The sequence below is a fragment of the Podarcis gaigeae genome (assembly GCF_964106915.1).
Source record: "Podarcis gaigeae genome assembly, chromosome: 18".
NCBI classification, from domain to species: domain Eukaryota; kingdom Metazoa; phylum Chordata; class Lepidosauria; order Squamata; family Lacertidae; genus Podarcis; species Podarcis gaigeae.
This window is the reverse complement of record NC_139696.1, coordinates 8,094,875-8,108,947: the sequence shown is the minus strand read 5'-3', so window position 1 is coordinate 8,108,947 and position 14,073 is coordinate 8,094,875. Positions and strand designations below refer to the sequence as shown.

Sequence of the window (14,073 nt, the reverse complement as noted above, 5' to 3'; positions counted from 1 at the left end):
CCTCCCAGGGTGATTATTTTCTGGGATTTGTTTCCAAAGAACCGCAAGCACATGCACACACACGCACACAATCTCAGGAGAGGTTCTATTTATTCGCGAACCACAACCACGTTTTGTGTCATCCCTCTCTCACACTCACACTACCACAGCAAATTGCAAAGTGAATTTTCCAAGTAGCTTGTCTCTTAGAATTTCTGGATAGCTGCGTCAATTTGCAGAATGACTGCCTTCAAGTTGAACCACTGTTCAGTAGACAGGGAAATCCCTGGATAGGAGAGAGAGAGGGAAAAAAAAAATTGGTTAATTGTTCGCAGGAGAGACTCACCAAGGGTGAAACTAAGAATGTCCTTCCAGCAGCTGTGTAAGATACCCTTTGGTTCCTTTTCTCAAATTTTGGAACTACTCCTATTTCTACATTTAGTCAGGAAAGAAAGAAAGAAAGAAAGAAAGAAAGAAAGATTGTGGACTAGAATCATCGCGAGGCCTTGGATGTTAGCACAGTTGGGGGGTGAGTCAAACCCTGTGCCCTGGCGCCACCTCGTGGCCACACAATTTTATACCTCTCCTCCCAGGTTTCGCATCACCAGCCTTCTAGAATCTAGATTCAGGTAGGTAGCAGTGTTGGTCTGACGCAGTCAAAATTAAAAATAAAAAAATTATCCAGTAGCACCTTTGTTGTTGTTGTTTAGTCGTTTAGTCGTGTCCGCCTCTTCGTGACCCCCTGGACCAGAGCACGCTAGGCACTTCTGTCTTCCACCGCCTCCCGCAGTTTGGTCAAACTCATGCTGGTAGTGTCGAGAACACTGTCCCACCATCTTGTCCTCTGTCGTCCCCTTCTCCTTGTGCCCTCCATCTTACCCAACATCAGGGTCTTTTCCAGGGAGTCTTCTCTTCTCATGAGGTGGCCAAAGTCTTGGAATCTCAGCTTCAGGATCTGTCCTTCCAGTGAGCACTCAGGGCTGATTTCCTTCAGAATGGATGTGTTTGTTCTTCTTGCAGTCCATGGGACTCTCAAGAGTCTCCTCCAGCACCAGAATTCAACAGCATCAATTCTTCGGTGATCAGCCTTCTTTATGCTCCAGCTCTCACTTCCATACATCACTACCATTGCTTTAACTATACGGACCTATTTTGGCAAAGGTCCTTTGTGGATGGGTTTACCTTCCAGTATGTAGCCTGGAGACACTTCTGGATCCGGTTCTATCCCTCATCTGCAGGGTCGGGGATCCCTATCCCTCCGTGACGTCACAGCAGCTTAGCCACTGACAGTGGCATGTGCCCAAGATCTGCCCCCTCACAGGTCTGCGCCCTGCGCTCTCCTGGAAAACTTTAGCCTGCCTGGACTCCAAACTCCGAAAGCCCATCTTGTTTCCCTCGGTAGGTGCCGAAACTAGCCTCCTACCCAGATGCAAAACGGGCACCCGTTGCTCCGCCCACTTCTGCCTCTCTCTGCCCACCCACCCCTGCCACTCTTGGCATGTGTCCCCCCCCCCCCCGGGCCAAAAGTAGCTCCCAACGTCCCTCAGCCATTAAGAGCTCTGTAAGAAGAAAAGCAGAGACATCACCTTGCCAACAAAGGTCCGTATAGTTCAAGCTATGGTTTTCCCGGTAGTGATGTATGGAAGTGAGAGCTGGACGATAAAGAAGGCTGATCACCAAAGAATGGATGCTTTTGAATTCTGGTGCTGGAGGAGACTCTTGAGAGTCCCATGGACTGCAAGAAGATCAAACCTCTCCATTCTGAAGGAAATCAGCCCTGAGTGCTCACTGGAAGGACAGATCCTGAAGCTGGGGCTCCAAGACTTTGGCCACCTCATGAGAAGAGAAGACTCCCTGGAAAAGACCCTGATGTTGGGAAAGATGGAGGGCACAAGGAGAAGGGGATGACAGAGGACGAGGTGGTGGGACAGTGTTCTCGAAGAGACCAGCATGAGTTTGACCAAACTGGGGGAGGCAGTGGAAGACAGGAGTGCCTGGTGTGCTCTGGTCCAGGGGGTCACGAAGAGTCGGACACGACTAAACAACAAGAATACCTTCATGGCAAGATGCAGCTTGGCTGGAACTGCCTCCAGTCCTCTCTGCACATCTGTTAAAGGGGGATAGGAATCCTGCCCACCCTTGCATCTGGACTTTGGGGAGCGACGACCCCTCCTCAATTGCCATTGACTATAGGAGGTTGAATGGGATGCAGGTGGCGCTGTGGGTTAAACCACAGAGCCTAGGACTTGCCGATCAGAAGGTTGGCGGTTCGAATCCCCGCGACAGGGTGAGCTCCCGTTGCTCGGTCCCTGCTCCTGCCAACCTAGCAGTTCGGAAGCACGTCAAAGTGCAAGTAGATAAATAGGTACCGCTCTGGCGGGAAAGTAAACGGCGTTTCCGTGCGCTGCTCTGGTTCGCCAGAAGCGGCTTAGTCATGCTGGCCACATGACCCGGAAGCTGTACGCCGGCTCCCTCGGCCAGTAAAGCGAGATGAGCGCCGCAACCCCAGAGTCGGTCACGACTGGACCTAATGGTCAGGGGTCCCTTTACCTTTATAGGAGACTGAAACTGGCACTTTCCTATTAAACAGCAGCAAGAAGATGATTGGAATCCCCTTCAGAACTTGAAATATGGGTCCCCCCAACAAAAAAATTAAAATTCGGCTTTGTAATTCGGAATTTATGTGATGTGATTTGATTTGATTTGATTGGTCGGTTAATAATTATTTTTTTTAAAAAAAAGAAACTGGCACTTTCCGTATGCCAAGCAGGCATGGCCCTCCTCTTAAAAAGAACGCAAGCGTCTAGTCCTCACCATTTTGATCAATTTATCCTGAGGCAGGCCTTTGATCTGTCTGGCTCAAGGTTACCTCTCCACTGACAGGTAGCAGGTCTCCAGGGTTTCAGCTATGGGGCAGTCCTTAGCCCTGCCTGGAGACACTGAGGACAGAACCTGGGACCTTCTGCATGCCAAGCATGTGTCCTGCTGCCACTGAGCTCAGGGCACAGTCAACCGAAAATGGAGCAATGGGTCAGTGCATCCAGCTGTTAACCAGAAGGCTGGTGGTTTGATAGCTGTGGCCAGGACTCCAGGGGGTTGGACTAGATAACCCTTTGGGGTCCCCTTGCAACTCTTTTTTAAAAAATCTTATTCTTTTTACAGTTGAGCGGCATGTACAATTTATAAATTATTCCCCTTCCACTACGCACCACTCAACATCAACACAAGGGTAATTCTGGACACCAGGAAAGCTTTGCTGCCTTGCCTGTTTTAGTGACTCAAAAAACGAAACAAAAAACACACCCAGCCCACCATTTAAAATACTTTCCTGTCCATTAACAAAATTTGATGCAAAATAAACCCCTTATTTAAAGGGCAGAAGTTTATATACACTGTTCTACATCCAATTTGCTAATGGGAAGGGGATTTGCAATAGGCTGGCAACCTTCGACAGACCTCTTCTCTTTATTACAGGAATGTTGGTGCAAGCTTTTCTAAGTATTAAATGTGGCTGGCCGTTTATGAATGTTGCGTGAACACAGGAGACACGGAAGACAAATATCTATGTGCGCTTGTGGAGTAGAGGAAATGCAATTTTATGGATTTGATGCAAAAAGAACACAAGCCTTCTGAACTGTCTTCCAATTTAGAAATAAGCTATCTTTTTCAACGGAGTTTTGACAGAAATGACAGGAACTTGCCTCTTTGAACAAAGCTCCCAACGGAACTGCTATAATATGTTTTGTTGTTTTTACACCGGGGTTCCCATGGAAATCAATTACGGTGAGGAAAATGCGTGTTCACTTTCTAGTCTGCTTCTATGGGTTTCTAGACTTCTCTCAGAATGGAAACATGCTGGGGATTAAGATGAAGACCTCTGTACCTGGGTGGTCTTAGTGGTTGCCATCTTGGCAGCCTCTGGGAGCCCTGGCAGCAACAGCAAAAGTGTGGCTCAAAACAAGGTTGAGTCAGGGGGAAGTTCCTCGCTGTTTTTCCATTAGTAGTAAAGCTAAGGTAACACTGTGCATTGCCACCCTAAAATTAGTAATGTGCCTTATTGGTGCTGTTAAGTCGGGGCGATAAACAGGGATGTGTTAATGCCTGATCCCACCGCGAATGTTTCACTTTTAAAGCCCTTGTTACCCACGATTGTTGCCGTCGTAATATTGCGGAGGAGCCGAAGGATGTTCACAAATTTGTCCAATTTTCAGGAGGACAGTTAGAATCATAGAGTTGGAAGAGACCTCAAGGGCCATCAAGTCCAACCCCCTGCCAAGCAGGAAACACCATCAGAGCACTCCTGACATATGGTTGTCAATCCTCTGCTTAAAGACCTCCAAAGAAGGAGACTCCACCATACTCCTTGGCAGCAAATTCCACTGTCAAACAGCTCTTACTGTCAGGAAGTTCTTCCTAATGTTTAGGTGGAATCTTCTTTCTTGTAGTTTGGATCCATTGCTCCGTGTCCGCTTCTCTGGAGCAGCAGAAAACAACCTTTCTCCCTCCTCTATGTGACATCCTTTTATATATTTGAACATGGCTATCATATCACCCCTTCACCTCCTCTTCTCCAGGCTAAACATGCCCAGCTCCCTTAGCCGTTCCTCATAAGGCATCGTTTCCAGGCCTTTGACCATTTTGGTTGCCCTCCTCTGGACACGTTCCAGTTTGTCCGTGTCCTTCTTGAACTGTGGTGCCCAGAACTGGACACAGTACTCCAGGTGAGGTCTGACCAGAGCAGAATACAGTGGCACTATTACTTCCCTTGATCTAGATGCTATACTCCTATTGATGCAGTTGACAGAGCAGTACCATTTAGTGTCAAAGACCTTGGTCAGGTCAATAAACGCCATTTGGCTATGAGTGATTGCCAAAGAAGAAGCAGCTATTAAGTAGAAGTCAAAAGTGAGCATGTGGAAAAGTGGGCCTCAGCCTGGATTTGGTTAGAGCGTGCTGCTGATAATGCCACAGTTGCAGGTTTGATCCCCGTATGAGACAGCTGCATATTCCTGCATCACAGGGGGGTGGACTGGATGATCCTCAGGGTCCCTTCCAATTCTACGTTGCAGATTCTATGTTGCAGGGCCGTGGGTTAAACCACAGAGCCTAGGACTTGCCGATCAGAAGGTCGGCGGTTCGAATCCCCGCGACGGGGTGAGCTCCCGTTGCTCGGTCCCTGCTCCTGCCAACCTAGCAGTTCGGAAGCACGTCAAAGTGCAAGTAGATAAATAGGTACCGCTCTGGTGGGAAGGTAAACGCCGTTTCTGTGCGCTGCTCTGGTTCGCCAGAAGCGGCTCAGTCCTGCTGGCCACATGACCCGGAAGCTGTACGCCGGCTCCCTCGGCCAGTAAAACGAGATGAGCGCCACAACCCCAGAGTTGGCCACGACTGGACCTAATGGTCAGAGGTCCCTTTACCTATGTTGCAGATTGTGAGTCACAGGTAGGTCTCGAGTCTGGACCAGGTGAGCTAGGACAGCCTTCCCCAGAAGCCCTGCTAGCTGCAGATGATGAGAGCTGGATAGGCCAAGCCTTGCGGCACGGATCGGCCACAAACTCATGAAAACCCACTGAGTAACTCTTCCTGGAGGTGCCCAGAGAAGGAAGAATAGGCAGAGCTGAGTAAATATTGAACATTACAGCTCTGGCCGCTCTACCAAAGAGCTTCCCCTTCTCAGCACCCGCGTTCTCATCACCCTCCCCACCAAAACGAGGCATTAACCACCCTTACTCCCCACCCACCCAGCTGCTACATCCATGTGACAAACCCCACTTAACAAACAACGCCCTAGATATCAGAAAGCTGAGATATCAGAGCCAAGAAAGCTCAGGAGGAAACTTCGCAGTAGTTCTCTTTTAATTTACATGTGCACATCTTTTTTTAAAAAACGAAACAAAACACAAACTGACCCCCCAAAGCAGCCCCTTCAAGTTCTCCATCTGACAGGCAGGCCCCCGCCCACCCCACCAGCCCAAGGCTTCCACCCCCAAAGCTTAAAACCTATGGCACATGTGTTGCCTGCTTCTCGTACAGCAGCTTTGCACTTATGGAAATGTCTTTTTGCTCATAGGAAGATTTCCAAGGGAAGGCGGGAGGAAGGAAAGAGAAGACAAAAAAGAAGAAGACACCCATTGTTCAGTTTGGAAGCAATGGTGTGTGGGTGTGGGTGTGAACGCCTGGGGCTCTGTCCCGAGGAAGGGGGGGGGAGCGGGAGGGGAGAGCAACGCAGGGCCGCAAGACGCAAGGGAGTGGAAGGGCATTTTCCGTCTCGGCTTCTGCCTCCTGCTCCAGTGTCGCGAAATGGAACGAGGGAACGAGCAGCAGTAGCATCCAACGCAGCCCTGGTCCGGACGGGCTCATTTCCAACGGTGGTGCCTCTGGAACCCTTTCACTGTTGCTTGGATTTCAGGGACAGTCTCTGCACCAACCTGTAAAGCAGACTGAAGTGCTGGGAGGGGAGGCAGGGATGGGGGGCACATAAGCAGAGAGAGAGAGAGAGAGAGAGAGAGAGAGAGAGAGAGAGGGAAACAGACAGTGAGTGGGTGGCTCTGTATCTTCAAGATGAATGCTGAAACGGGCAGAGGGGGTGGGAGAAGTGTTTTCGAATCTGGCAGGCCGCAGCCACATCTGCAACAGAGGAGCATGTCTGTTGCACCACAATGAAACGTCCTATGGGAGATGAAAGGCTTTCTTTGCTGTAGCTCAATTCCCCACCCTTGGCCAGCCCACCCACCCATATCACGTTAAGGAGGCGGCTTCAGGTGGATCACACCCATTGTCTCAAAAACCTGATTTTTAAGCCAGGTTCTGGAGCACTGTGAAAGTGGTTCCATAAGGCCAATGGGAATCTACACTTGTTTTTTCTTTCTCTAACAATAGCCAGCACCTGGGCACCCCACCCCAAAGCAAAACAATGCCCAGCAAATCAAAAATGGAGGGGAGTTTTAAAAAAGCAATTTGATATAGAAGAGTCAGGGAAGAATAATCTGTTCAGAGTTTAAAATCCTCCTCGGTTAAGTCTCAATCCTATTTACACCACACACACAACTCAAAATTTGTTCTGTGCATGAAATGAAATGAAATTATCGGGATGGACAAAAAATGTAGCCCCTGAATAGTTTTCCTTTCTGTCTGCAAGTATTCAGGTTCCCTTGCAAACGTGAGGATTGGAAAGGTTAAAAAGGACTCTGTCCACATTAACCTGGCTTAATGAACCGCTAACAGATAGCCTCCATCATGAAAAGGCATGGAAGCCAGCACCTATTAAGAGGTGGAGGCAAAACTCAAAAATGTGGCAAAAGAAGCTTCTGAATAGACTTTGCCCCAACTCAGACAAGCCCTGGGGGAAAGAGAAAGCAGCTGCCTTGATTTCCTGCTGAAATGTGCTTGAGAGAGGCCACCAGGGTCTGTTGCACACTCACCTGGACAGCAACATAGGCTACTCCGAGATAGGCGGCAATGCAGAGAGCCAGGAGGAGATCAAAGATGGCAGGTTTGACCCTGGAAAACAAGCCAAGTTTAGACATGCGCACATTACAGAGTCCCTTAAAGCGCACACTTCACACCCTCCTGCACTACTTCCACAGAAATTGGTGGATTACAAAGTGAATGAGTACAGTGGTGCCTCGCAAGACGAAATTAATCCGTTCCGTGAGGCTCTTCGTATAGCGGTTTTTTCGTCTTGCGAAGCAAGCCCATTGACAGCTTAGCGGATTAGCGCTATTAGCGGTTTAGCGGCTTTTAGCGATCAGCTGTTAAGCAGCTTAGGGCTTAGGAAAAGGGGGGGAAAGGGGAAAAAACCCCGCAGGAACTCGCAAGACATTTTCGTCTTGCGAAGCAAGCCCATAGGGAAATTCGTTTTGTGAAGCGCCTCCAAAACGGAAAACCCTTTCGTCTTGCGAGGCGTTCGTCTTGCGGGGCACCACTGTAACAGGAATACAAAGTCACCCTTTGAAGAGGGGAATGTTTTCTACACCCCCCCCCCCGCCAGAGCTGCTCATGTTCAGGTGGGTGCTACTCAGAAAGGCCCGTACCAGCTCCTCTCCCAGGGTGCCCTCCCCTCTTCTCCCTCTGGAAAAAGGGTGTCCAATTTGCAGTGTCTGCCCCTCCCCACACGTTCTCCTATGAAATGTGCTCAGGGTCAGGTACACCACCAGTCTGAGAAGTCTTGGTTCTGACCCCTCTCTGTTGAGTGGGAAACAGATGGTGCATGGGAGGGGGCACCCAGCCCCTTCTGCTGGATTTAACCCCTATTTAACCCCTTCTGCAACCTGCTGGCTGGGGATGATGCCATCGCAGGCCATAACATCTGGCGAGTCCCAAGTTTGAGAAGGCTGCCTTGATAGCTTGGAAACACAGAGTTAGTGTGTGTAAGAGAGAGAGGAGAATAATGGCTGGGCAGGAAGGAGGAATCCTCAGAGCCTGTGTATTCCAAGCAGGGCAATGCCAGCACCGCAAGGTGGGAGAAAAGGCTGACCACATTCCTGGGCAAGAACCCAAGAGGAATCTGCACAGAACATTTCCCAATTCTTTCTGTGGGGTAACAGGTTGATATTAAGATTTCTTCCTCCCCACCCCACACAGGCCAAGCCCTAGAAACACAGGCCTTTGAGGGGGCCTCTGATCTCAGGGCAAAGAAATACAAGGTTGCTTGCACTTACCTATATGCATTCATTACTTGCTTCAACTGGTCGTAGAAAACAAACTCGGGGTCCCTGCATGGGGTTTAGAAAAAGAGGGGCGCCGAATTAACTTGTTAATGTTTTTAAAACAGTTGTGCTTTTGAAAGTCACAACACAGGAAGTTGTAGAAATACACGGGGGTGCCTTATGTAGAGAGTCTGATCTAGCTCATCCTAAATACTAATACAGTGGTACCTCGGGTTACATACGCTTCAGGTTACATACGCTTCAGGTTACAGACTCCGCTAACCCAGAAATAGTGCTTCAGGTTAAGAACTTTGCTTCCGGATGAGAACAGAAATCGTGCTCTAGCAGTGGCTGCAAATGCCGGCAGCATTAAGATAAATTCAACGGTATAAATAAGTTTTGATGGATGTAGTAATGGAAAACCGATCAGTATAGTTTTTGTAAAATATGCAGGAATTTATGATATGCAGAATGAACCATGGAAAGAGAAGGGAAGTCATTGATATCTTAAGCATGTAAAATGTTTATCTGAAATTGTAAAACAGAAAATTTAATAAAAATCATATTTAAAAGGCATGGCACACAAGGAGAAAAGAACAGAAGGGAGGAGGAAAGAGCAGTCTGAAGCCAGAGTTATTAAAGTTCCCCTTCTTCTACCACGGTTAAGAGCAGCAGCTCCCCACCGATGTCCGTGGCAGTTCTGGGTCTCCTGCCCCTGATAATGAGCTCCTCCCCCCCCCCCCACATCCCTGGAAGCATTCGTCCTCCACAGACAAGACCCAGGGTGACCCGTCTGGGACGCCACAGCAGATTCTGTCGCACCATCTGACTCTTGAGGGCAGTTGGCATCCTCGAAGGAGGAGGATGGGAGCTTGGTGGGGCTGGTTGCCTGTTCCTGCCCAGGAGCACTTTTCCTCTCGGGTCAGATCCAGCAGAGCTGGCAATGGGGAGCAAGGCAGCTCTAGCCGCACAGCTCTTCCCTCAGGCAGCTTAGTTAGATTACAGTGGTACCTCTGTAGCAGGAAACACCCCCCCCCCATCATTCAGTTTGTATAAACTTCACACACACTCACACACTACATACGCTACGCTTCTGTTATAAATTCATAGAAAATCAACCATACATCGGATTTGCACTGTTCCACTTTTATTTTACTCCATGAAGGAAGGACTACAAAATGGGGAAGGTTTGATACAGGCCAGGCCAGCACATCCACAGGAGCCCTGCCCAGTTGCTATGCCAACCCTGATGGTCCTAGACAGAAGACAATCAAGATCACAAAGAACTTGCATATGGGAGTGGATTCAGCATGGACTGGAACAAAGGACAATGATCAGATCTTCCCTCAGGGGGCAGGAAACTGCAAACTCCCCTTTGTCTCCTGGAAGTGACTCATGGGGAGGGGGAGAGAAGGGAACCAGCCAAGTGGCAGGACACTCAGGTTACCACCACAACTCCTCCCTCAACCCCCCCTTTCTGTAATGTATGCATGATGTTTCTGGGGGTGGGCTTGACCTACAGGATGGGAATTTCAAAAGTTTTTATAAGGTCTTGCACACCATTTTTCTGTGTCTTTCCTCTCACCTGCAAGTGAGGGGAGCACCCTGTTGCAACAGTCAATAAAGGCCAAGCCTACAGGCTGCTGATTTGCTCCAATTTACTCTGGTTGGTGTCTTTACTTTTTGTCCAAGGGAGCCCTCGGATTTTTCCGGTAACACCTCGGGTTAAGTACTTAATTCGTTCCGGAGGTCCATTCTTACCCTGAAACTGTTCTTAACCTGAGGTACCACTTTAGCTAATGAGGCCTCTGTCTGCTGCTGCGCCGCCGTTGCGCAATTTCTGTTCTCATCCTGAAGCAAAGTTCTTAAACCGAGGTACTATTTCTGGGTTAGCACAATCTGTAACCTGAAGCGTCTGTAACCCGAGGTACCACTGTACTCTGTTACCCCAAAGCTCCTACACCTCTTGGTAGTTTGTGTAGGAATACCTGTTGAGTGCTAGATGCACAGATGTTGGTTCAGTCACACACCTTATAAGAGAGCAAGCTTTGTTTCCTGCTACTCCAGAGGAGAGAACCCGAACCAGTGGATTCAAACACAATGAAGGGAGATTCCAGCTCAATATTAGGAATAACTTTCTGAGGGTTAAGAGCTGTTGGACAGTGGAACAGAAAAGCTCAGAAGATGGCGGTGGCCATTTCTTCATGGGAGGATTTTAAGCACAGGTTGGATGGCCATCTGCTAAGAATTCACTAGCTGTGACTCCTGCATTGCAGGGGTTGGCCTAGATGCCCTTGGTAATTTCAAACATTCATTTCAATTCATTATAAATCATTTCCCATTACTCTTTTACCTTGTTACATGTCCATGCCAGGCTTTTCTAAGGGAGTGTCGAATACTGTTTTTTGTAATTACAGATAGGTAGCCGTGTTGGTCTGCCATAGTCAAAACAAAAAAAATTCCTTCCAGTAGCACCTTAAAGACCAACTAAGTCAGTTCTTGGTATGAGCTTTCGTGTGCATGCACACAAAAGCTCATACCAAGAACTGACTTAGTTGGTCTTTAAGGTGCTACTGGAAGGAATTTTTTTTGTTTTGTTTTTTGTAAGCCACTCTCAAAGCTTTTCTGGCCAAAGAGCAGAGTATAAAAGGTAAAGGTAAAGGTACCCCTGCCCGTACGGGCCAGTCTTGACAGACTCTAGAGTTGTGCGCTCATCTCACTCTAGAGGCTGGGAGCCAGCGCTGTCCGCAGACACTTCCGGGTCACGTGGCCAGCGTGACAAGCTGCATCTGGCGAGCCAGCGCAGCACACGGAAACGCCGTTTACCTTCCCGCTGGTAAGCGGTCCCTATTTATCTACTTGCACCCGGGGGTGCTTTCGAACTGCTAGGTTGGCAGGTGCTGGGACCGAACGACGGGAGCGCACCCCGCCGCGGGGATTCGAGTATAAACACCATCAATAAATAAGTAACCAGCTGGGCCCTGAACCAGGACCACCCAGTCTTTCCTGGAGATGCTTTTTACTAGGTCACCTCTCTGTGCCACCCTGTCTCTAACCATATCAACAAGGGTGTGTGTGTGTGTGTGTGTGTGTGTGTGTGTGGATATTGAGGGCAGCTAACAGCACAAAAGAGCACCAGAGCAGAACAGGAAAAAGAGCCAAGGGCAGCCCTGCTCTTACCGCTTGTCTGCCTTCACGTGATGCTGCTTGACGTCTTTCAGGTAGCGGCTCATGTAATATTCCAGAGTGTTGATGAAAGTGCTGTCTTTGTCGACCAGCTGAGCGGCCCTTGGTTGACTGGTGAGCCAGTCCATCACAGACTCCATCTGTTCCTGCTGTATCTGCTGCAGAGGCAAGGGGGTGGGGAAGGGCGACAGGCAGTCGGTCTGCTCTGCAGATTAAAAGCCACACCACCCTCAGGCTTCCCCTTGCCCTGTGGGGAAGAGACCCCACTAGCTAGGCATGCTTACCATCTGTTCTGTGAAGATCTGGAGGTCAACAGGTACTCCCTAGAGGAACAGATACAGTGGAAAGTTTTCATCTATAAAACACACTGGGAATTTTAGGCATCCTGCTATCTTTTTGGTTTTAGAAGGCAGCCCCTGCTCACGGGCTTTCAGTGCAAAAGACACAACCCGAAAGGGGAGAAGGACGGGGAGGGAAGAGAAAAACAAGCACGCTCAGGCACCAATTCTTAAAGTTATGTGATGTGGGAGCAAGATGCTCCCCGTTTCCTAATTCTGTTAGCAGCAATGAATGAATACCAACCGCAAATAAAGGTAAAGGTAAAGGGACCCCTGACCATTAGGTCCAGTCGTGACCGACTCTGGGGTTGCGGCGCTCATCTCGCTTTATGGGCCGAGGGAGCTGGCGTACAGCTTCCGGGTCATGTGGCCAGCATGACTAAGCCGCTTCTGGAGAACCAGAGCAGCGCATGGAAACGCCGTTTACCTTCCCGCCAGAGTGGTACCTATTTATCTACTTGCACTTTTTGTGCTTTCGAACTGCTATGTGGGCAGGAGCAGGGACCGAGCAACGGGAGCTCACCCCGTTGCGGGGATTCGAAACCACAGCCCTAGGCTCTGTGGTTCAACCCACAGCGCCACCCGCGTCCCTACCAACCGCAAATAGTGTTAGGCAAACCTGGCAGCCTCAAGGTTTTTGGCCTTGATCGCTAAATACAAGTCAAACAAGCGTGCTAAATCAAACCACTCCCTGGGAAAACAGAACAAAAAATTCCAGGGCAAATCACCCAATTCAAAATTTTCTGGGAAAGCACACGTCACTGCTCATGCTATAAGTGCAAGATCATGTGAGACACTCCTGACCCTGGGTTTCAAGCCAGGCAGGCATGGCTTCTTCCAGAATAGCCTTTCTGAACAACCCTCAATGGCCAGTTCAGTGGCAGCTGAGCACACTTAATCCATGTTGTGCTGTCTTGGGTTGGGTTTTTCTGGTCCCTCATTAGGGCTCCCCCCTCCCCGCAAGCATAAAATTTCTTTTGCTCCCCATGGAGCATGCTAATATTCCCTCCTTGTTTCTCAAGAGCCTTGTTTTGGCAACATGCTCCTGGTAACTCAGCACCTGAGTGCGATGTTAGTGTATCTGATAATCACCACCAAGACCAGGGATGGTTTAGGGGGGGAAAGGAGCCAAATGGAGCTGGTATTTCAGAATGGCCCCGTTTCCCCTTCTTTCCAGCCCGGTCAAGTGGCAGCTAACAGCTAACAGTTGATAGAGTGGGCCCTGCTGCCCTATCAGCCCCTCGGCTGCAATCGGTGGAATGGCTGCTAACAGATCTGGGAGGGAGGGGGAGAGTCAAATGAGGAAATGTGATGGGGCCACACTGAGCCTCTTCCTCTGCTGTGGCTGGCGAAACCTGCCTGGGGGAGAGCAGACGTAGAGAAAAACCCTCACCTTTTCTGTTAGGTTGTAGATAACCCGCGTCAAAGCCTCCACAACAATGCGGGTGTTGCGGGTTAGAATTTTGGGGTCGACCCGTGCCCTGCAAAGGGGAAAGGCAACAGCGGTGTCAAGAACATATTTTCTTGGGAGGAAGGGAGAGCAGGCATTTGAACGACCGCCTACCAAGTTTCTCATTTGGGCCCCGTGTCGTGCAGTCTTCCGCCAGCAGTCCCACTTGGGCCTGAGGTCTTTAGAAAGGGACAACCAGCCCATGGTCCTCATAAACGTGGACGGGAGCATGCAAACCAATGTCTTCCCTCAAAAAAGGGAGCAAGGGCCATACGACGCAGTTCATACGGCTGGTTATCCCCCCCCCCCCCCACCTTAACAGCAAGCCAATCTGGAGATGATGAAGCCTTGGGGTAGAATTCCGGGGGGAGATACTCCCAAGTGCAGTGGTAACTTTCAAGATCTGATGGCTGGCTGTGCTTGTTTTCCTCCTCCCTTTCCAACCCTTTCCCCTTTCGGCAAGGAACCATTT

At 49.4% G+C, this 14,073-nt stretch overlaps 1 protein-coding gene across 9 annotated transcripts in view; it reads right to left on the bottom strand.

Moving 5' to 3' along the window:
* Positions 1-5,817: 5,817 nt before the first annotated feature.
* NCLN (nicalin) overlaps positions 5,818-14,073 on the bottom strand; it is a 28,153-nt gene continuing 19,897 nt past the window's right edge. For 7 of the 9 annotated variants that reach the window (XM_083720488.1, XM_083720486.1, XM_083720493.1 and 4 more), the window contains 6 exons: positions 13,545-13,632; positions 12,098-12,136; positions 11,808-11,971; positions 8,640-8,693; positions 7,401-7,479; positions 5,818-6,427 (listed from right to left, as the gene is read on the bottom strand). In XM_083720488.1, coding sequence (XP_083576614.1) covers positions 6,368-6,427; positions 7,401-7,479; positions 8,640-8,693; positions 11,808-11,971; positions 12,098-12,136; positions 13,545-13,632 — 484 coding nt within the window. In that variant the 3' untranslated portion in view covers positions 5,818-6,367. The remainder of the gene's footprint in view (positions 6,428-7,400; positions 7,480-8,639; positions 8,694-11,807; positions 11,972-12,097; positions 12,137-13,544; positions 13,633-14,073) is intronic. The other 2 variants (XM_083720487.1, XM_083720489.1) reach the window with 1 other exon arrangement.